Raw genomic sequence first — 19,069 nt, 5'->3', positions numbered from 1 at the left:
TGAACACTAAGCGCTCGCGCATCAACGGGAACAGAAAGCGCAAGAACTCTGGCTAAATGGCGGTACTATCCACTTAGGTTTGTCGATGAGCAAGTACTTGAGAAATTCCTTGAAGAGCGCGTCGACGTCTGGCTCTGCTAACGACACCCTGCTTTAGTAACGGATCGCTCTGTGATGTTACACAGAAGTAGAGCGCGTGCATAGAGGTGTCGGTGCGCTCGTATCGTACCGCGTCATGTAGCTGTGTCGCGGAAAGAACTATGCAGAGGGATTAGAATGAATCACAGAGCAAGGCACAGGTTATTCGTCGAGTTGTGCTCCGATTACGAAGCCGACTAGCATCAGTGGTAACGTAGGTATGGATCAAGGCAGCGTCGTATCATTTCAGGTTTATGAAAAGATATCAGAATCACTTGACAGTATCCGCCTTGTATCATACGCGTATCGCAGCGTCGCAACTCGGGTAGTTGCGTCTTGCAATTCTCTCTCCGGCGATAGGCCAGAAACTCATCAGCGAACCAAACCAACGTCACGAAATACTCTTGTCGTCGCACGTCACAAGGATTCCGTAAGTACGGCACAGAGGTGGTACGTCGCATGTTGGTATTTAGTTTCGGTATTTCGTGGTGTGACAAGTGTCGAGTTGCATGCGCGTGGGACGTTGGCTTGTGAATTTCGTGATAATCGCGACGCGACAGAGGTGAGCTACAGAGCAGCAACCAGCACCACACATCCATTTGAAGATAGTAATCCCGAAGAAGTTGCAGCGAGTACTTCGATTTTCTCAGCATGCTTGAAGAACTTGGACCACCTGAGATGGGAGAGATTGGTAGTGAGCAATACGCAAGTGGAGAGGCAACTCGTCGCGACTTACTACATTCAGCAAGTACAATAGATAAGCCACCATTGCACATAGTTTCATCATAGACATGCGTTTTATCGTCATCGCCGTCAGACCAGCGACCGCTTACATAGCACTATATCCATTTCCAGTCCTTGCTCTGCATCTCGGCTATTGCAATCGCCATCTGACTTGCGCGTCGCGCGTGACGGCGAACACTTGAATGCGCATTAATTCACACCAAACGGACTTCAACATATTGAATAGTGCATGCATAAGATCTCCTGGTTAACTCAAAACGTGTGGTATTATTTAATTTAAAGTGATGGCCCCGCATGTCCATACCAGATCTACAAGGTCCAGCACACCTTGTATGAATTTCCACAGCGACGTGTCAAACTGTCCACTTTATCTAACTCATTGCGTATCTGTGTTAATGCACAAAATCGTGGCCAACCCCCAAGCCAGCCAGTAGTACAAGCCACAGAACACCCCAACGGTGTTGCACCTCAGCTCTCGGGAACTCTACTCCACCCTTCAGAGCAGATCGACAGAAACACAGAGTAGTTCAGAATCTGGTATTGAAGTCTTAGCCGTTGCACCTAAGCCACCGAAAGCGGCCAAGTTGTACGTGCACATCGCTGGGTATACTATGCTCTCGCTGTCGGCATCGTAGCTCAGAGCAGCAGATATGGGACAGTTGCCGTTGCGACCTCACCAATTATTAAGCCACCATCATCGCCCATGGTGACTTGCAGAAAAACTGCTGTTACTCGCGTCGTAGTTGGTGGCATGCATTCGTATTGAGCAGCTCCGCTCATCTCAAGTATATGGCAATACCATAAGGACCACCTTGAGGAGCACATGAGGAATACATAAGGAGCACCTTGATCGCACTCCTAGAAGCTAGAGACTTCAGTAGCTTACAAACATCCGATTGTTGCTATCAAAGAACTTCTCCAGTGAAGAGTCTGCAGTGTATCCCCGCCTATGCCATTCGTGCCGAAAGTGGCAGTCGTGAAGATGTAGAGGGATAGAAGACGGACGGACACATGATCAGGGACTGCCTCGTGTTTCCAACCGCCCACCCTCTACACCGTCTCCACTTCACCAACTCCCCTAGCTTCCCTGCTATATCGCCCGTTCACAGGCATTTCTCTTCACAGCTCATTCTGCCACCCCTCTTCTCCGTACGACGCGCGCATGCAGCGTTCAACCTAGCCTTCCGCCGTTTCTCGACCCCACCGGACACTTCCACGGCCTTCACCGCCACCTCCGTCGGCATCCTCACCATCACATCCACACTCCACACCCCGTACTGCGATGGACAGAGATCGCGTATACACTGTTGAGGAGCTCGTCTTTCTCGCGGACTCGCCGCTGTGCGCCCCACCCGCGTCCATGCGGCCTTGCGAGGAGTGGATGAGGTCTGCAGGCCCGCCCCGGCTCTTGTTTACCAAACGACCTAGATGCTGATTCGATTTGCGCAGCCCCATAACGACGCCCGCTGTCGGCACCACGAGACGTACGAAGGCGGATGGCGAGCACGTCGATGATGACGCACGACGGTATGTGTTCACTGGCTTCTCTCTGCCGCGCGCGCTAACAGCTTCACAGAGACGACAGATCAAACATCAAAGGTACATGCTCAGTGCATGCTACTCTGTTTTTTTCTATGTTATAGCTAATTCATCCAGATAACATAGTACTGGGACCGCCTAAAATATCATTCGGCAGCTCATTCCGCAAACTCGACGGCGAAGGCCTCGACAAGCAACAACTCCCTGAACTACTCACCTCCCGTGTTCTGAACAAACCCGACGGCGCAAACGGCAAACTCACAGCGCGCCTGTCCGCATTCAAAGTGCCAGCCCCGCCAAGCACAGCTGCAGCAGGCGAAGAGTTACATAGTAAAGATGGGATCTATAAGATCCCACGCAAAACAGGTGACGAAGTCGACAGTGCTCGGCTGGTACGCCGTTTCAACGACACGGAACGAAAACCAGATTCCGCGACAACTTCTACCGCTACAATTGTCGCAGCAGCAGCCGTCCGTGGCGACGTTGCGACACGCAAACCCATACTTCGCAAAGACGAAGGCTCCTGGCGCGAGCGCAATGCCGACCATGATCGCAGCAGCGCAAGTGACAAGTGGACCTCCTCAAGCGCAAATACGACCACGTCGGGTGGGCGATACACCGAGAAGACACCGGAATGGTTCGACGTTTCCGCACCCGCAATGGAGCACCATGAGAGCCTGAATCTGCGCAACAGCGAGTTTGCGAATGCTGTCAGCTCCGCAACTGCTACGCTGCAGAGCCCGAGCACCGTTATGCCTCCGGCTGCGCCAGCGGCCACCGTGGCGTCGTCGCGGACGACAAGCAGTGCAGGCGGCGGCGGGGAGCAGCACTCTGTCGCGGACTTTGAAGCGTGGAAAGCGCGCATGCGCGCGGCGGACAACGAGCGCAAGTCGAAAGAGTATGACGGAGATACCCCTTCAGGTGGTAGCAAGTTTTTCGGGCCGACGGTCACAGAGATGCCAAGCATGACTGCGCCGTCTGAGATTCGAGACTCGTTTTTCGGCTTTGAGACATACAAGTCCAAAGTGGACAGTCGTGGATCTTCTCGCTTTTCGTCGTTTTTCAAGACCGGGGAGACCACGGTTACGCCTAAGAGTCCTGAACTACCGACAACCGTCGAGAGCCTAGAGGCACTTCCAGCCGCTATTACCCCGCTCACAACACCCCCCGTGTCCGCCGCTTCTACTGCACGTGCTACGCTGTTGTCTGCGCTGGAGAACGTATCGCAGTCAACGTCGTCAGGACGGCCGTCCCCTGATTTAATGAGCGACAAAGAAGGGTTCAAGCGAATTATGGCGAAGCTGAGCAGTGTGCCTCCAGCACCGGCTGCGGCTCCAGTTCCTACGCATGCGTTTGTGGTGTCACCACCGCAGACCAATGCTGTGGTTACGAGTCCACAGATGCCACCCGTTGCACCACATCAGCATGCACCCCAACCAACACGGCCATCGAAGTTACCGATTGACGATCCGGCTATCATTGCTGCACCAGTAGCTTCGCCAAAGGCATTGGACAGCAATGCGCAGTTTTTGATGGGTCTGATGAGCGGTTCTTCTAAGATGCGGGTCACCGCCCCTCGTCCGCCTCCACCACAAGTTAGCGACGACCATCAGCCACCGCCGCCACTACCGCCATTCAAGCATACGGGCACCATGATTCCGATCGCATCATCGCAGCAACAGCAACAGCAACAGCAGCCGCAGCAACAGCATATCCTGATGGAGCTTCAACAACAGCAACAACGTGTCAACTCGAATGGTGGCGCAGGCAGTGCATACCCACCGCCCGGCCTAGGCATGCCGTCAATGCCTCTCCCCAACGGTTCTGGTCCACAGCAACAACCACAGTACGGCGTACCACGCATGCCGCCGCCGCCGCCGCCACAAGGGTTCCCGCAGTTTTTGAGCCGCAACACACGACAAGGGTCGCAGCAGGGCGGCGGACCGCCACCGCAAGTGATGCATGCGGACTTCCTAGAACAACAGCAACAGGTCCAGCAAGCGCAGGCTGCATTCGGTGGTGCGCCACCACCTGGCGCGCAAGGGTACGGCGGATACATGTCTGAGATAATACGCGGCGGACCACGAATGCTGCCGCCGCCGCAACAGCAACAGCAAGCGGTCGAGCATTATGGACCGCCGCCTCCCATGCCGCCAGGCATGGCGCCGCCAACGTCGCAGCAACAGCAACAGCAGCAACAGGCGTACATCATGCGGCATATGCCGCCACTTCCGCCGAATATGATGGCAGGCATTGGTCCTGGCCAAGGAGTGCGTGTAGGCGGCGTGCCGAACGGGTATAACATGCCGCCGCCAGGATACGGGATGCCGCCGCCTGGATTCGCCGCAATGCAGCAGCAACAGCAGCAGCTGCAGCAACAACAACTGCAGCAGCAGTTGCAGCAGTTGCAGCAGCACCGGAGTCAATCGTCAGCCAGCGGGATGAGCGACGGATCGATGTCGGAGCTGAGACGATAGAGCAGAATGTGGAGCATTGTTGCAATGAGAATCTAGAACTACGATGTATGATATGATTTATGAGCAAGGGAATTCATTGCAGCGTGCGCATGAGCTCACGTAGACTAGAGTCGCGTATGCAGGTAATGTACCATACTGCAAGTCATCTTGAAACATGTATTTTATCCCATATAACAGTGCGCGCAGAAACGAAGAAATATACAATGCTGAGGAAATAAATCCGCGTTGTGGTGACTAGAATTTATTGCTCAAAAAAGACTAAACTTTTTAGTGTCGTCGGCGGTCGTTTGGCGGCGGGGCGCGGACAGGCTTCTTGTGTGTGGCCGGGACGATCTCGGCGGGGAGGTGTAGCCACTCGCGCAGGTATTCAATGCCCTCGTCAGTGAGGGAGTAGTAGTAGTACTGCCACGAGAACTGGGTCTTCACGTAGCCACGGGAATTAAGGGACTGCAGAGCCTTGATAACCTGCGGACGCGTTAGTTGCTGCGAGTTCGAAAGTCGGATGGCGTCGTAGTGTGGATATCATGGCACGCGAAAAGAAAAGCGGCTTACATATAGATTCTTGGTGTCAATATCCTCGTGCTTAGGCTGGTCGTAGTCCTTCTTAGCGACAAGGACGCCCTCTGTAGACGGCGTTAGCACTAAGCGCGGTCACTTCACGTCGTCGCTATTCGCTCCTCCACGCGGACGATGTGACAATTCAAAAAAAAGAGAACACGCACCCTTGAAAAGGTACTGGTGGATCTTGGTGCGTTCGGACTTAGGGATCAGCATGTTGACGGTGGTGCTGTACGTGCTGGCGGGTGCTGTGAGGAGACAGTCTCTAGACGGAGCTGCACTTGACGACGAGAGGCGCGGCGTTGCAGCTGCGCAGCGCCCAGGGTTTAGTGATTCGTGACTGCGATTTTCAAATTAGGGCTACACAAGTCAGGGCTAGTGCCCTAACCTGCCATGCGGCAACAGACCCTAACCGGATGGGCATTTCATCTCACCGCCTTGACCGGCACTCGGTAGCTTCTCCCCATTCCACTTTGTGAACGTGACGGCGACCAGTCATCCAATCTGCATTTCCACTGCGAGTAGTTGATCTAGCGCTGTGAATCGTACAGACCCCGCACTGTACACGACTTGAAGACTGTCTTCAAGCCCGCGGTACACACAATGTCCTTCTCCCCACCGTCGCCCTCCCTCGCCTCCTCCTTCGCAACCACCACAAGCACCACCACTACTCCTCTCCAACGCGCACGTTCGCTTTACAAGAAGTCGCGCCGCCTCTTTCTAACCCACCAATTTGCCGATGCCAACGCCGCTCTCTCTCCGCTCGTCTCCGAGACTTCCACACTCTACTCCACCATCTGCGCAACCCCGGCCCTGCGCGATCGTGTGTGGCGGCTGTATCTCGCGTTGCTTGATGGGATTCTCGGGCTAACTGCGAAGGATGTGACGGCGGGAGGATTGTTTGGGAAAGCGGAGGTTGAGAGGGTGAGAGGGCTTGTCCAGAATGCGGGGGTGTGGGAGCTTGTACTTCGAGCGTACGCGGGGGATGCGAGGAGAATGACTATGCCCTCCGATATGGTCATCACCGTGTGAGTACCAGCGTCTACTTCTCTCTAACAGGGGAGAGTGTTAATTGTATAGATCGACATTATGCATCCGCCACCACAACCCCGACATTATGCGGACGAAACTAGACCGGTATATTGGTGACAATAACCTCCTCGCCTTATCCGATGCCGAGAGTACCAAAATCCTGGAACACTACGCAATGCGCGTGCTTCCTGCATGCGGACTATGGGACGACGCAAGGATATTTCTTGAAGAACACAACGTATCGTCACCCGAACGGACGACCGAAGAATTGCTACTAGCTCTCGAGAAATTGCGAACCGAGGACGCGGCGAAGCGGAAGCAGGCTGAATCCCTCACGACCTCGAAGGCGGCGCAGAAGGCCGCGGCGAAACGGAAACAGCGAACGAAGGGACATAGTGTTGCTACGACAGTCGGTGCTGCGAGTATGTCGCAAAACAGCAGTCCCGAGGAAGACAACCTCCCTTCTCCACTCACTCGGCATTCTCCTGCGCGTCCCGTGCCACCATCCAAAGGGGACCGTCCATTCACATCGCATCTCGCAAGTCTAATCAACATGTGGCGCGTTCTTATCGCCGCCGGCTCACGGAGACCGGAGCTTCTAGCACGGTTGATCGAAATCATTCTTGCGTTGGTGCTGCTCATACCCGCGCTCGTGGTGCCGGAAACCCGGAAACGACTGACCGCGGTGCTGGGTAGTCTGTGGGAGCACATGCGGAGGACGCTCGCCATGGCGGTGCGAGTTAGTTATGTCTGATCATATACTGTTCGTAAAGATATTCTATCATACTCATTGGCGGCGCCAGGTCGGCATGACGTGGACAAAACATGCCGCGTTGCCACTTTATTTCAAACGGGGCCAGGAAGGAGCACGGATACGGGCTCAACAGGATCCTTTTTCTCTTGGAGCCCAACGAAGGTAGAATCCCAACGCCGGCCCTGTCATATCTGACCTTCTACGGCCACAGCTACGATAGAGGCTATGATGGGAATAAATAGTAATGGGCGGGGAATTCGCATGACTGATGAGTCGGAAGGATCTGTACGAGTTCGCCGACGATGAGCTGAAGTTGAAATATGTTGCACATTAATCAGTCGACGTAGATTACGGCATAGATGATGAGGAGATAGCGGTTGATGGTAGGTAGAGAAGATATGGGGGATGACTTAGTTACTTCCAAGACGGGAGATCGGGTTGGCGACAAGTGTGGGCGGATGTTGGTGGCGAGAAATGAAAGGGGTAGCGGGGTGCTGAGGCAGTGCCGCCTGGGATGGCGTGGATATCGATCGCGCTCGCGAGGATGAAGGGAACCTAGAGCGAAGAGAGAGGGTTCGATCACATGGTACACACCGCGAGGGACGTCATAGGCTTGGAGGACGTGGTATCACAAAGAAAAAAAGGAGAACAAAAGCCATATCGGCGGCAGAAGAAAAAACGCAGCGGTAGCGGTTGGTCAGAATGCAAGTACGAGCGGCTAGCATATGGACTGGGTTGCTAGGGTTCGGATCGGCAATGGGACTGCAGAAATCAGAGAAAGTCAGAGCACCAGGTCAGCGAAGAAATGGCGTAGTATTTGATATATGCACGATTTTTTTGCATTATAAGCAGAGAGTATCTGCGGTTGTGCGCTGTGGTCAGAGATGTCGCGACGCGAATCTCATGTTGAATGCACGACGCGTTCGCCGCGCAATCCACACAACGAGCCGCACAATCTGGGGCTCACAAAGGCGCCGACCAATGTTTGAAGTTCTTACGCGTTTCACGCGTCTGCCCGTCCAGCTCACTCTTCCTAGTTTAGATGCACTCCGGCACAGATATGACATTCTATTCTAAGATCTGACCGCGAATTACTTTGGGTGTGATCACACGTTACGCTCAGACCAGCTCTTGGCCTGCCGATATTGCTACCGGCACCGCAGCGCGGACCTGTATCCGGGACTGCAGCGAGTGCATTCTGGATCACTTGCAGCCAAACTACGTTAGATCAAGAGCGCGACGGGATGACGACAATGAGCATACTCTTTATTCATAGAGATATAACGACTAATTCGAGGTACCGGTGGGTATGGCTCTGTCGAGTATGGAGAGGAAACTGGACTTGACTGAAATCACGATGAACGTGTCGAAGGCTTCAGGGCAGACTGAGACGCCTGCGGAAACCGATAGTGGCGTTGATTTGAAGGCGTGCTATTGATGCTATTCACTTTTGCTTTTGAGATCTAACAACGTGATTGCCGACTGACATTTTTGAGTCTTGTGCCCGAACTCATCAGTGGTTCTCACTCATATCCGACGATCCGCACATTGAGTAGAACCTAGATATTCATAAGGAAGTAGAAACGGAGACGAATTATGGGACGGAAATGAGAGCAAAAAAACAGCGTGTTTGAATTAAAGATTCTGGAGCTGTGTTGAGGAATAAGCGTACCAGTTTGGGCGATCTGCCGTGTAGATTATAGGCTGCCATCTCATGGCCCGTAAATATTAAAATCTTTCCTCGCTCTCCACACCTTCTCTTTTCTTCCCTTCCATCTACAGGGGGACATGCGGTGTCTCTCCTAGCATGCTAGTGGCGCCTCCAAGTTTCGACAAGAATCTCCTACCGCCAACAAACTGCCTTTGAAGGTGTGCGTCGGCACTGGGTGGAGTCTGGTCTAAGTCCTAGGTAATTCTCAGTCGATAGTGGCGCGTATGCCGAATCTCACGCTGTTTTGAGGCCAATCTCCTTTCTAGCAAGTCTGCGGGCTAAATCAGAAACTCAAAAAATAAATGAGATACGGTCGTGCATGCTTCTTATAACATGATCCATTGAATAGTTTAGTATCATACACTATCTCCATTCCAATTCCAATTGCAATTCCAGAACACCAGAACACCATAATACTACCATAATCTGAAATCCCATGTGGTATAAAAGCCGTCATCACTTTTGTGTGGCACGACACTGCTTTGCGGCCAACAACGCGGCATCGTCCTGAAGAAGCTGCGTCGCAAAGTCAATCTCCGCGCCGCGTCCAAGTCGCCGCGCTTGTCTCTCCCTAAAACTGAGAATCGCGACCGGTGGCGTCTTGTACGAAGTTTCAGCATTTGGGATTGCATAAGTCGTGTCTGCCGAAACAGCACAAAGAGTGCTCTCGTGCTTCGTGAATTTGTCCATCTCAAAGAAGCTGGTATCATTAATCCTGTGCGGTCGCTGGTGCGAAAATGAGTGTCTGTACTTGTTCGTTGGCGATTCAGCTGTGGTCTCTCTAATGATATGGCCGATAGGGTCTTCGCGGTTGCTAGGTATTTCATCAACACGCTGAATGTTGCCGCGCGACTTAAGCTGAGAACGGCGCTTACTTGGCGACGCCGCTGCCGTTATGCTTCCACATATTTCATCCTTCACTGGACTCGTCAGTAATATACCGATTTTTGAAGTCGTATCCAAATCAATATCCTCGAGCTTGTAATCAAACGTACTCTTGCGCTTCCTTGTCGGAGTCGTCGGCACGGCTCTGTCGTGTAGCAAGCTCGGGGTTCGATCACATTTCCCAAGACGTTCCAAGTTCGTCAGTATTAAGAGCTCCTCAGCGTGTAATGGTGCAGCTATTTCTCGCGCGACGTCGAAAAACTCGTCTTCAACCATGCGCCAAGGCTTGTCCCTAAGTTCCATGACTTCGACCTTCGCGGGATCTTTCGCTGGTGATGCAGGAAGGCTGTCTTCGATGTCATGTTCATCCTCATCCTCTTCACCGTTTCTCTCCTCATTGTCCTCTGCTTCCTCCTTGTCGCCCTCCTCTTCGTCGTCGTCCTCCTGTTCCTCGCTCAGGTCGTCAGCTTGAGGCGTCAATTTTATCTGCACTCTCTTCTGCTCTGTCACAGGTCGATCAACGACCAGGTCCAGAGCCGGCTCAGTCTTCGACGACCTCATTGCTTTCCGCGCCCTCATTCTCGCCTTGGCGCGTACCGGCTCTGTATCCGCCGCCGTGTCCGCCGCCCATGGGAGTCGTCGTGACATGTAATGTTTGAGCTCGTACGGCCGACAGAAAGCTCTACATGATATTGCTGTGCATGTGGCGTATTGCCGATCACTCCGTGAGATTTCGCGTTGGGAGGTTTCCGGAGAAGCCTTGAGCCGTGAGCGTGGAACGTCGGTAGCATCTCGACGACGGTGATCGTGCTCAGCACTTGGGTTTTGGTACGATCTTTGGATACTTGGACTTGAATATCGAACTAACTGGAATTTGTATAACAATCAAGACTGACTCCACCCACCGTCCACAGCTTTTCAAATAGACTGCTCTCGGCCATATCCATGTACGAGCCATTGTCCTCGGCCGCAGACCACGACGACGACATCGACGTCGACGGCGACACCGGCTGGGCGTCCGGCATGGAGGAGCTTTCCTCACTGGATAGAGTTGTCCAACAAATCGTCGCGGACGATGACGACACGGAGGACGAGACGTTTGAGAAAGCTCCGAGTGCCACCGTCGACACTGGGAATAGTAGTACGACAGGACTCGGGGTGGTGGATACGAACCTTGAGAAGCTTGGTGTTACGACTATGCAGCAAGATGATCTGGAACGGAACATCGCTGCGCAGGTGAGTTGTGGAACTCTTGCTAGAGGAAGGCAGTCGCTGATATTCTCAGGCCGACCAAGCTATCACCGGGCGAGAGAAAGAATTGGATATAAAACGCCTCGAAAAATCTCTCTCACAGAAGATGTACGTGATTTACTTTTACTCATTGGTACTTACGTTAACATACGTTAGAAAGTGGCTCGAACGCATCAACACCCTCGAAGACCGCCTCGCTGGACTTAACACTACCATCAGCGGCCGCATCAAGCTCATCGATGAAATCGAACACATAAGAACTGTAGATCTTGCACCCATTGAACAAGACATTGTCGATATCCGCCAGCGCTTGGCTGAACGTGAGCGCTCTGCGAGCATGGCGAATTCCGCCACCAGCGGGTCGCAGCAACTGCCGAATGAGTCTGAACGCGAGTTTCTTATACGTACCGGAAAGATCACGCCATTTTCGAATATGTTTGGGCTTGAGAAGCAGGTGGAAGCGGGAGCGGCAGCGCAGCGGCATTCCATTGACACACCGGTGGAGCCACTGCAGACAAGCGGCAAGTCAGGTATGTCGCATCAACAACTACGATTACCTGGCCTGGAATTCGATACTTCCGAGGAAGAACAGAGCGACGATGACGGTGAGATTATGGAAGGAGAGGCTGATGAAGCCGAACTCGTTCATGAGATTAGTAGTACTACCAACAAGCGACGACGGCAACAGTCAAGTTCAATGAAGCAGCCTCCGAAGCGCAGGCGTCGGAAAGCAGCTACTTCAGACGAGGAAAACGATGAGGATTCACGTTCTGGATCAGATTTTAAGCCTGAAGATGAAGAAGAAGACAGTGAGTCGGAAGACGATTACAAGGATGACGAGGACTATCCGATCGAAATCGATAACGACGAGTATGATACCAAGAGTCACAAGGCGTCAAAATCTTCCAAGAAGAATATTGAAGAAGAAGAACTACCGGAGCAAGACGACGGCAATGAATTTTACTACAGGCAGCGACTAGAGAAGTGGGTATCGAAGCGACAAGCATTCCGAAGGAAAGCGCAAAAACGGGAAGAAGCTGCCGACAACAGCGACGACGACACAAACGCTGAAGAGTGGTTACGGCCACATCCTAAGGTCCGAGACGTCGTTTTCGACGGTGAGTACCGGTTACCAGGAGATATTCATCCAAGTTTGTTCGACTACCAAAAGACATGCGTACAGTGGCTTTGGGAGTTATATTCACAACGTACTGGCGGGATCATCGGTGATGAGATGGGGCTGGGAAAGACGATTCAGATTATCTCATTCATCGCTGGTTTGCATTACAGTGGCAAACTACACAAGCCGGTGCTAGTCGTGTGTCCAGCTACGGTGATGAAACAGTGGGTTAATGAGTTGCACCGGTGGTGGCCGCCTCTAAGGGCCGTGATTTTACATTCCAGCGGTAGTGGCATGCTGCAGGGACCAGATAACGACGACGACAATTTAGATCGTGCAGCACAGAAGCGGAAGGGCAAGCATGGCCGTCTGATAGATTCAAAATCAAGCAAGATCGTGCGCCGGTTAGTTGACAAGGTCGCCGCGAAAGGACATGTGCTCATCACTACATACGTGGGTATGCAGATTTACCGGGATGCTATTCTGCCAAAGGAATGGGGCTATTGTGTGCTTGATGAGGGCCACAAGATCAGAAATCCGGACTCGGATATCTCGTTGACGTGCAAGCAAGTAAAAACGCCGCACCGGGTGATCTTGTCTGGGACGCCGATGCAGAACAACCTGACCGAGTTGTGGAGTTTGTTTGATTTCGTCAGTCCAGGACGACTTGGGGTGAGTTCGATCGCTCATCTGTTACAATCATGTGCTAATTGGTTAGACGCTTCCAGTGTTTCAACACCAGTTCGCGATTCCCATCAACATAGGCGGTTACGCGAATGCTTCAAACGTGCAAGTCCAAACCGCGTTCAAATGCGCCTGTGTGCTTCGCGATTTGATATCTCCATACCTCCTACGCCGGATGAAAATCGACGTTGCGGCGGATTTGCCGAAGAAGACAGAGCAAGTGCTGTTCTGCAAGCTTACCAAATCGCAGCGCGACGGATACGTGGAGTTTCTTAAGTCCGGGGACATGCAGTCGATTCTCAAGGGAAAGCGGCAGGTCTTGTTCGGAGTTGATATCCTGCGCAAGATATGTAACCACCCTGACCTTGTTGCGCGTGATATTCTCATGAAGAAGCCGGGGTATAAGTTTGGATCGCCTAATAAGTCAGGTAAGATGCAGGTTGTCAAGTCGTTGATACTGCTGTGGCAGAAGCAGAAACATCGATGTCTCCTATTCTGTCAAACGCGGCAAATGTTGGATATTTTGGAATTATTCGTCAAGTCGCTAGAGACAATCACGTACTTGCGCATGGACGGCACAACACCAATTGCGAATCGGCAAGTACTCGTCGATGAGTTCAACAACACACCAGATATCGACTTGTTCCTACTCACGACACGTGTCGGCGGGCTCGGGGTGAATCTGACCGGCGCAGACCGCGTGATAATCTACGACCCAGATTGGAATCCCTCGACCGACGTGCAAGCGCGCGAACGCGCGTGGCGGTTAGGCCAACAACGCGAGGTCGCGATATACCGACTGATGACCTCTGGTACGATCGAGGAGAAAATCTACCATCGCCAGATTTTCAAGCAGTTCTTGACAAACAAGATTCTGAAAGATCCGCAGCAACGTCGATTTTTCAAGACGAATGATTTGCATGATCTATTCACGCTTGGAAGCGCAGACGCGTCTGGGACGGAGACCGGATCGTTGTTTAGCGGGGCTGAGGTTACGATCAAGACGGCGGCTGCAGAGGCGGCGACGGCGCAGCCTGTCGCGAAGAAGAAGCGTGAGAGGGAGGTAGAGGTTGTGAAGAGTCTTGTTGGCGTGGCAGCTTTGGAGACATAGTAAGTTACGTCCATGTGACCAAGTCTACAAGAGTTGTGCTAACACAATCTAGCCGCGGTGACAACGACGACGAGCACGACACTGCCACGGCCGCCAGCAGCAGCGCGAACTCTGCAGACGCTAACAGAGCTGGCGACGACGACATCATGGAATCCCTCTTTGCGCGGTCAGGCGTACACTCGGCACTCGAGCACGATGAGATCATGAACGCATCGCGTCCGGACGCGGTGCTTGTTGAGCGCGAGGCGCAACGAATAGCGCAACAAGCTGCGCATGCATTGCGTGCATCACGGAAGGCGGCGCGGAGTGCTGAGGTAGGCACGCCGACGTGGACCGGCCGGTTTGGAGTTGCGGGACGGTACGCGGGGTCGTCGTCGTTACGGTCGTCGCCAGCGCGCGGGACAACTCCAGTGACGACGCTGCGCCCGTCGCCGAAGCCGTCGTTGGGTGGGTCTGCGCAGGGGCAGGTTGCTTCTGGATCTATTCTCGCGGGATTACGCGAGAAGCGTGCACTCGAGGAAAAGGAGTAGACAGTTCAATACGAGTAGATATGAATTTGGCGGGGACGACTGGCCACTCATCACGTGAAATACACGTGATGCTGCGGCTGCGCACTGCCACCGCAGCCGCGTGGCTGGGGCGCAGCGACGACGTCAGACTTCTGTCCGCATCCACTAAACGACGCAGTACGCACTCCTCTTCCACTTCCCACACCACTGCACGCACAGCACACAGCAGCAATGACGTCCGGAGCGTCGATTAGAGACACAATCAGTATGTATTCCCGCATCCGACAGTCTTGACCGCGGCGGAGATGATCGCGGGGGCGGGGAGTGCGGTGGGGAGTGAGTGGCTTGCTAATTGCGCATTTACAGACAAGGCGACGGATGAGAATCTCACGAGTGAGAACTGGGACTTGATCATGACAGCGTGTGATCTTGTCAACGCATCGCCGGAGGCTACGTATGTGTTTTCTTGCGAGCACAGGCTGTGTCATCGACTTGAGCGCGGAAGCTAACCAGGGTCGACGTACAGCGCAAAGGAAGCAGTGGATACCCTGGCGAAGCGTCTTTCGTTCCGATCTGGGAACGTGCAACTATACGCTCTCACTGTATGTATTTGTTGGAGTGAGCTGGAGGATGTAGGGCTAACACCACGCAGCTCGCCAACGCGCTAGCACAGAACGGCGATATGAAGACACAACGCGAGCTCGCCTCGAGTATGTTCACAAACGCACTCGTCCGCCTCGGCAGCGACCGCACCGCGCACCCGACTGTTAAAACTAAGCTCCTTGAGGTGGTTCAGGAGATGACGACAGCTTTCGGAAGCGATCCTCAGCTGGCGCTCATGGCGGCGGCGTTGAATACCATCAAAGCATCGAATCCAAGTCTTGCCGCGAGAGTAACCGAGCCCGCGCGACCGAGTGTGCAGCGCGCTGAGACGTCGGATGAGGATGATATTAAGAAGGCTATTGCGTTATCGTTACAGGACGTGCCGGCGGCGCGAGCAGAGCCGCCACAGCAGCAGCATCCACAGCAGCAGCCACAGCAAAAACCCGTCCCTGAGCAAGCGCAGAACATGGTTGTGCACAGAGTGCGCGCACAGTACGACTACGAGACCGAGGAAGCCAACACGCTGTCCTTCAAGAAGGGCGACATCATCTGGGTTCTCGATGGTGAGTACTCTGACTGGTGGAAAGGCTCACTGCGTGGACAGATCGGCTTGTTCCCACTGAACTACGTTGAACCCATGACGAGTCCGTCAAACGAGGAGCTCGCGGCCGAGGCGGCGGAGGAGACGGAAGTATTCGCAGCTGTGGGGGATGTGAGCCGGCTCGTGCAGCTCGTAACCATGCCGTCAGAGGAGAACCGTGCGGAGATGCGGACGCTATACGAGAAAGCGATCTCGTTGCAGCCGAAGCTCGTACGCGTGCTGACGCGATACGCAGAGCGAAAAAATGAATTCGAGGACTTGAATGCGCGGTTCAAGGAGGCGATGGATAAGTACAATGAGATCTTTGTCTCCTCACTTCCCGGCGCAGGAATGATCGGTGGGATGGGCGGGATGCTGCCGGGCATGATGATGTCGCATACCCCCGTCCCATCGGCCACGCCGATGCAGATGCCGCCGCTGCAGGCCTCACACAACCCCTTCAACACGGCGTACACGGACCCGTACCAGATGCAGCAACAACCACAACAGCCACTGGAACCGATGTACGCCCCCCCGCAGTATGCGCCGCCCGCGATGCAACAGACTCAGCAGCAGCAGCAGCAGCAGCAGCAGCACCAGGGCATGATGTTCTCGGCACCGCCCTCCGCTGCCAGTGCGAGCGCACCGACGCCCGCGCCGTCAGCAGTCGTGCCGGCCACCGTGCCGCCGTACTTCCAGACCTCGGACCCATACGCCGCAGTGCCATCCACCCCTGGGCCATCGATGCCACCTGCTGTGGCACCGCAGTATTCCGCGTATGCAGGCACGCCGGCGCCGGGGCAGCAACCGCGGTATTACTAGAGAGGGAAGGTGTAACGAGTGGAGTTGCGGTTTGGTATACAGCGCGCAGGTGGAGCGTTGCGTCGTCGTTCATTGCATGTTGATTGGTGTGTTATGTACTGTTTGTTCAATTTGTTTGTTTGTTCAGACACGTAGTTTGAGAAGTATCTTGTATTGGATATAAGTGATCGTCGGTTTAGTCCTCCATCAGCGCGGAGAAATATATCTCCATGATGCGCATGAACTTTGCGGTGAATGCCTCGAGGTGGAATATCACCTTTGAACCTTGGTGGATACGGTGCTCGTAGAAGGACGCCCAGTAGACCAGCTCGGGTTTGAGCTCGCCGTCCACGCGAGGGAGAAGTTTGAAGACGAGTGTTTTGAGAAGGATGTCGGCGGGGATACAATGCGCGAGGAGGTCATAGTATTTCGCGCGGATTTGGAGGAGGCTGAAGAGAGGGGAGGAATAGATTAGCCAGGTAGACAAGGGAAATGGGAGGTCGAGATACATACGATTTTGCGGAGCGCTCGCGGATTATGTCGTCTGCGATGCTGTTGATGACGACTTCCCAGTCTGGTACGGGGATCACTGTCGACGCGTCAAGCACGTCGCTGCACTTGTTAGCTGCGAGCACCAAACCATAAATGACGGTCGTACTTCTGTGCATAAAGCGACTCAAGCGTCAACAAAGCCCTTCGCAAATTCCGCCTACTCTCCTCTGCAATCTTATCAGCCAGCTCAATTGGGAGACTGAGCTTCTCCTTCTTCGCAACGAACGCAAGCACCCGTGAGATGTCCTCCCGCGTCGGCGCGGGCACTCGGACGAGCAACGTGCGTGAGCGGATGGGGGCGATGATATTGGATGTCGAGTTTGCGAGGAGAATGAGGCGGAGGTTGGGAGAGTATTTCTCCATTGTGCGACGGAGAGCGGCTTGTGCGTCACGGGTAAGGGAGTCGGCTTCATTGATCACGACGACTGCGCTGTTAGTATATCTGATGAAAAGACGTGAGGTGAGGGTGGGTGTACCCTTAAAGCGCTGGCGTGCGGATTGATCAACCTGTTGCGTCTGCGCGACTTCCTTTAACAATTCCTGAATAATCAAACGATCGTTGTTCCCCATATCGCTCGGTGTGATTTCCATATGATAGACGCTCGATACGACATTGAACTCCAGTTTCCGTCCAGACGAAAGTGGGAAAACTCGAGAATCGATCTTAAGCTTATACACGCCCGGCCCGAATATCACCCGCAGCGTGGCGACTACACGCGTCTTCTTGCCCGCACCGGAGGGTCCAAAGACTAGTAGGTGCGGGAAATCGCCGCCCGAGGCTGCAAGCGAGGCAAGGCGTTCGGAAAGATCAGGGTGGTATGTGAGCGCATCAAGTGATTTTGGACGGTATTTATCGACCCAGAGCGACATTTTTCGTGTTGTTTGGGGGTGTAATGGGGAAGTCGTGCATTGGGCGAGTCGCGACGCGTTCAGGCAACGCGCTGCTCACGTGACTAGCCGCACGGTCACGTGGCTGTGTGGAAGGAAAATTAACGAAGAACTTTGAAGAAGCGCACGAGAGCACTCCAATTTCACCAACTACCCTCCATTATCCACAGGTATGTGTGTTTTCTGTTTGTGCTGATTGAGAGGATGGTGGAGTTAGTGAGGTGGGAATGAGCGAATGCTGACGGCAACCAGCGCGAATCGAAATGCTACGACGATCGCTCACATCCACAGTCCTGCGGCAACGTACCGGTGCCTACGCAATGCGGAGTGCTTCTTCGCCACTGTCGATGCGTCTTGCATACGGTGCTGCCCAAAGCTACTCTAGTGCAGCCGACAAGCCTACCGAGCCCATTGCCGAGAGTGCTGACGGCGCTGCCGCTGCTGCTGCTGCTGCGGAGGAAAGCGGAATCACAACGAAGATCGCGGAGCTCGAAAGCCAGCTCGAGGCGAAGGGTAAGGAATACTCTGAACTCAAAGATAAATTCCTGCGGCAGGTGGCCGACTTCCGCAACCTGCAGGAGACTACGCGTCGGGAGGTGCAAAACGCGAAGGACTTTGCGATCCAGAAGTTTGCACGGGATCTACTGGACTCCGTCGATAACCTCGAGCGCGCGCTCGCGACGGTGCCGGAGTCGAAGCGCGATGCCGCGACGGATTCGACGACTGTGGAGGAGGTGGAGATGGATAAGGAGCTCATGGCTCTGTACGACGGCGTGAAGATGACGCAGCAGGTGTTGGAGCACACGCTGAAGAGGCATGGACTAGAGAAGATCGATCCGATTGGAGAGAAGTTTGATCCGCACAAGCACGAGGCTACGTTCGAGGTCGCGCAGCCGGATAAAGAGCCTGGCACTGTTTTTTTCGTGCAGCAGACGGGCTTTTTGCTGAATAATCGGGTGCTGCGCGCTGCCAAGGTCGGCGTGGTCAAAAGCTAGAGCAGTAGATGAACCAGTGTAAATTGTATATAACATCTCCTCTGTATTGGCGTGTGTATATGTATGGGCGTGCGCACTGTGCGCCAAGGGGTCCGGAACGGGACTGTACGCAACATGTGATTGGGACATTCTGGCCC

The 19,069-nt window shown here is 53.8% G+C and overlaps 8 protein-coding genes across 8 annotated transcripts; 5 read left to right on the top strand and 3 right to left on the bottom strand.

Moving 5' to 3' along the window:
• Positions 1-2,164: 2,164 nt before the first annotated feature.
• On the top strand, positions 2,165-4,898 carry V1518DRAFT_405676 (uncharacterized protein; the record flags this gene model as incomplete). The annotated part of the gene is made up of 4 exons (XM_066901929.1): positions 2,165-2,268; positions 2,332-2,409; positions 2,451-2,481; positions 2,526-4,898. The coding sequence occupies 4 exons, from the start codon at positions 2,165-2,167 to the stop codon at positions 4,896-4,898; spliced, it is 2,586 nt and encodes an 861-aa protein (XP_066759484.1).
• A 56-nt stretch (positions 4,899-4,954) lies between these two features.
• Positions 4,955-5,732, bottom strand: V1518DRAFT_417137 (40S ribosomal protein eS10). The gene is made up of 3 exons (XM_066904206.1): positions 5,621-5,732; positions 5,451-5,521; positions 4,955-5,363 (listed from the first exon to the last, which is right to left on the bottom strand). The coding sequence occupies exons 1-3, from the start codon at positions 5,670-5,672 to the stop codon at positions 5,166-5,168; spliced, it is 321 nt and encodes a 106-aa protein (XP_066759483.1). The 5' UTR covers positions 5,673-5,732; the 3' UTR covers positions 4,955-5,165.
• A 327-nt stretch (positions 5,733-6,059) lies between these two features.
• On the top strand, positions 6,060-7,242 carry V1518DRAFT_427528 (uncharacterized protein; the record flags this gene model as incomplete). The annotated part of the gene is made up of 2 exons (XM_066906043.1): positions 6,060-6,484; positions 6,537-7,242. The coding sequence occupies 2 exons, from the start codon at positions 6,060-6,062 to the stop codon at positions 7,240-7,242; spliced, it is 1,131 nt and encodes a 376-aa protein (XP_066759482.1).
• A 2,033-nt stretch (positions 7,243-9,275) lies between these two features.
• V1518DRAFT_417131 (uncharacterized protein) lies at positions 9,276-10,642 on the bottom strand. Its single transcript, XM_066904205.1, has one exon. The coding sequence runs from the start codon at positions 10,484-10,486 to the stop codon at positions 9,410-9,412; it is 1,077 nt and encodes a 358-aa protein (XP_066759481.1). The 5' UTR covers positions 10,487-10,642; the 3' UTR covers positions 9,276-9,409.
• Positions 10,643-10,861: 219 nt separating this feature from the next.
• V1518DRAFT_373667 (SNF2 family N-terminal domain-containing protein) lies at positions 10,862-14,534 on the top strand (the record flags this gene model as incomplete). The annotated part of the gene is made up of 5 exons (XM_066901437.1): positions 10,862-11,074; positions 11,124-11,197; positions 11,246-12,881; positions 12,928-14,003; positions 14,057-14,534. The coding sequence occupies 5 exons, from the start codon at positions 10,862-10,864 to the stop codon at positions 14,532-14,534; spliced, it is 3,477 nt and encodes a 1,158-aa protein (XP_066759480.1).
• V1518DRAFT_451131 (uncharacterized protein) lies at positions 14,295-16,518 on the top strand (the record flags this gene model as incomplete). The annotated part of the gene is made up of 4 exons (XM_066906515.1): positions 14,295-14,778; positions 14,880-14,967; positions 15,040-15,115; positions 15,166-16,518. The coding sequence occupies exons 1-4, from the start codon at positions 14,745-14,747 to the stop codon at positions 16,516-16,518; spliced, it is 1,551 nt and encodes a 516-aa protein (XP_066759479.1). The 5' UTR covers positions 14,295-14,744.
• A 36-nt stretch (positions 16,519-16,554) lies between these two features.
• On the bottom strand, positions 16,555-17,945 carry V1518DRAFT_417123 (P-loop containing nucleoside triphosphate hydrolase protein). The gene is made up of 4 exons (XM_066904204.1): positions 17,526-17,945; positions 17,156-17,474; positions 17,011-17,109; positions 16,555-16,946 (listed from the first exon to the last, which is right to left on the bottom strand). Exons 1-4 carry the CDS (start codon positions 17,917-17,919, stop codon positions 16,694-16,696), a joined length of 1,065 nt encoding a protein of 354 aa, XP_066759478.1. The 5' UTR covers positions 17,920-17,945; the 3' UTR covers positions 16,555-16,693.
• Positions 17,946-18,085: 140 nt separating this feature from the next.
• On the top strand, positions 18,086-19,065 carry V1518DRAFT_417121 (GrpE-domain-containing protein). Its single transcript, XM_066904203.1, has one exon. The coding sequence runs from the start codon at positions 18,201-18,203 to the stop codon at positions 18,930-18,932; it is 732 nt and encodes a 243-aa protein (XP_066759477.1). The 5' UTR covers positions 18,086-18,200; the 3' UTR covers positions 18,933-19,065.
• The last annotated feature ends 4 nt before the right edge of the window (positions 19,066-19,069 follow it).

The sequence above is a fragment of the Limtongia smithiae genome (assembly GCF_038497785.1).
Source record: "Limtongia smithiae strain NRRL Y-17922 unplaced genomic scaffold V1518scaffold_6, whole genome shotgun sequence".
NCBI classification, from domain to species: Eukaryota; Fungi; Ascomycota; class Lipomycetes; order Lipomycetales; family Lipomycetaceae; genus Limtongia; species Limtongia smithiae.
This window is presented reverse-complemented; position numbering and strand designations above follow the sequence as displayed.

What these genes read in the sequence shown, in the direction of transcription:
- V1518DRAFT_417137 (XM_066904206.1), bottom strand. Translation starts at nt 5,672, where the DNA reads ATGCTGATCCCTAAGTCCGAACGCACCAAGATCCACCAGTACCTTTTC. An exon ending in CCACCAGTACCTTTTCAAGG is followed by an intron (nt 5,522 to 5,620) that starts GTGCGTGTTCTC and finishes CGCCGTCTACAG; the next exon opens with AGGGCGTCCTTGTCGCTAAG. An exon ending in TTGACACCAAGAATCTATAT is followed by an intron (nt 5,364 to 5,450) that starts GTAAGCCGCTTT and finishes ACGCGTCCGCAG; the next exon opens with GTTATCAAGGCTCTGCAGTC.
- V1518DRAFT_417131 (XM_066904205.1), bottom strand. Translation starts at nt 10,486, where the DNA reads ATGTCACGACGACTCCCATGGGCGGCGGACACGGCGGCGGATACAGAG.
- V1518DRAFT_417123 (XM_066904204.1), bottom strand. Translation starts at nt 17,919, where the DNA reads ATGTCGCTCTGGGTCGATAAATACCGTCCAAAATCACTTGATGCGCTC. An exon ending in GAGTCGCTTTATGCACAGAA is followed by an intron (nt 17,110 to 17,155) that starts GTACGACCGTCA and finishes TAACAAGTGCAG; the next exon opens with CGACGTGCTTGACGCGTCGA. An exon ending in CGCGAGCGCTCCGCAAAATC is followed by an intron (nt 16,947 to 17,010) that starts GTATGTATCTCG and finishes CCCTCTCTTCAG; the next exon opens with CCTCCTCCAAATCCGCGCGA.
- V1518DRAFT_417121 (XM_066904203.1), top strand. Translation starts at nt 18,201, where the DNA reads ATGCTACGACGATCGCTCACATCCACAGTCCTGCGGCAACGTACCGGT.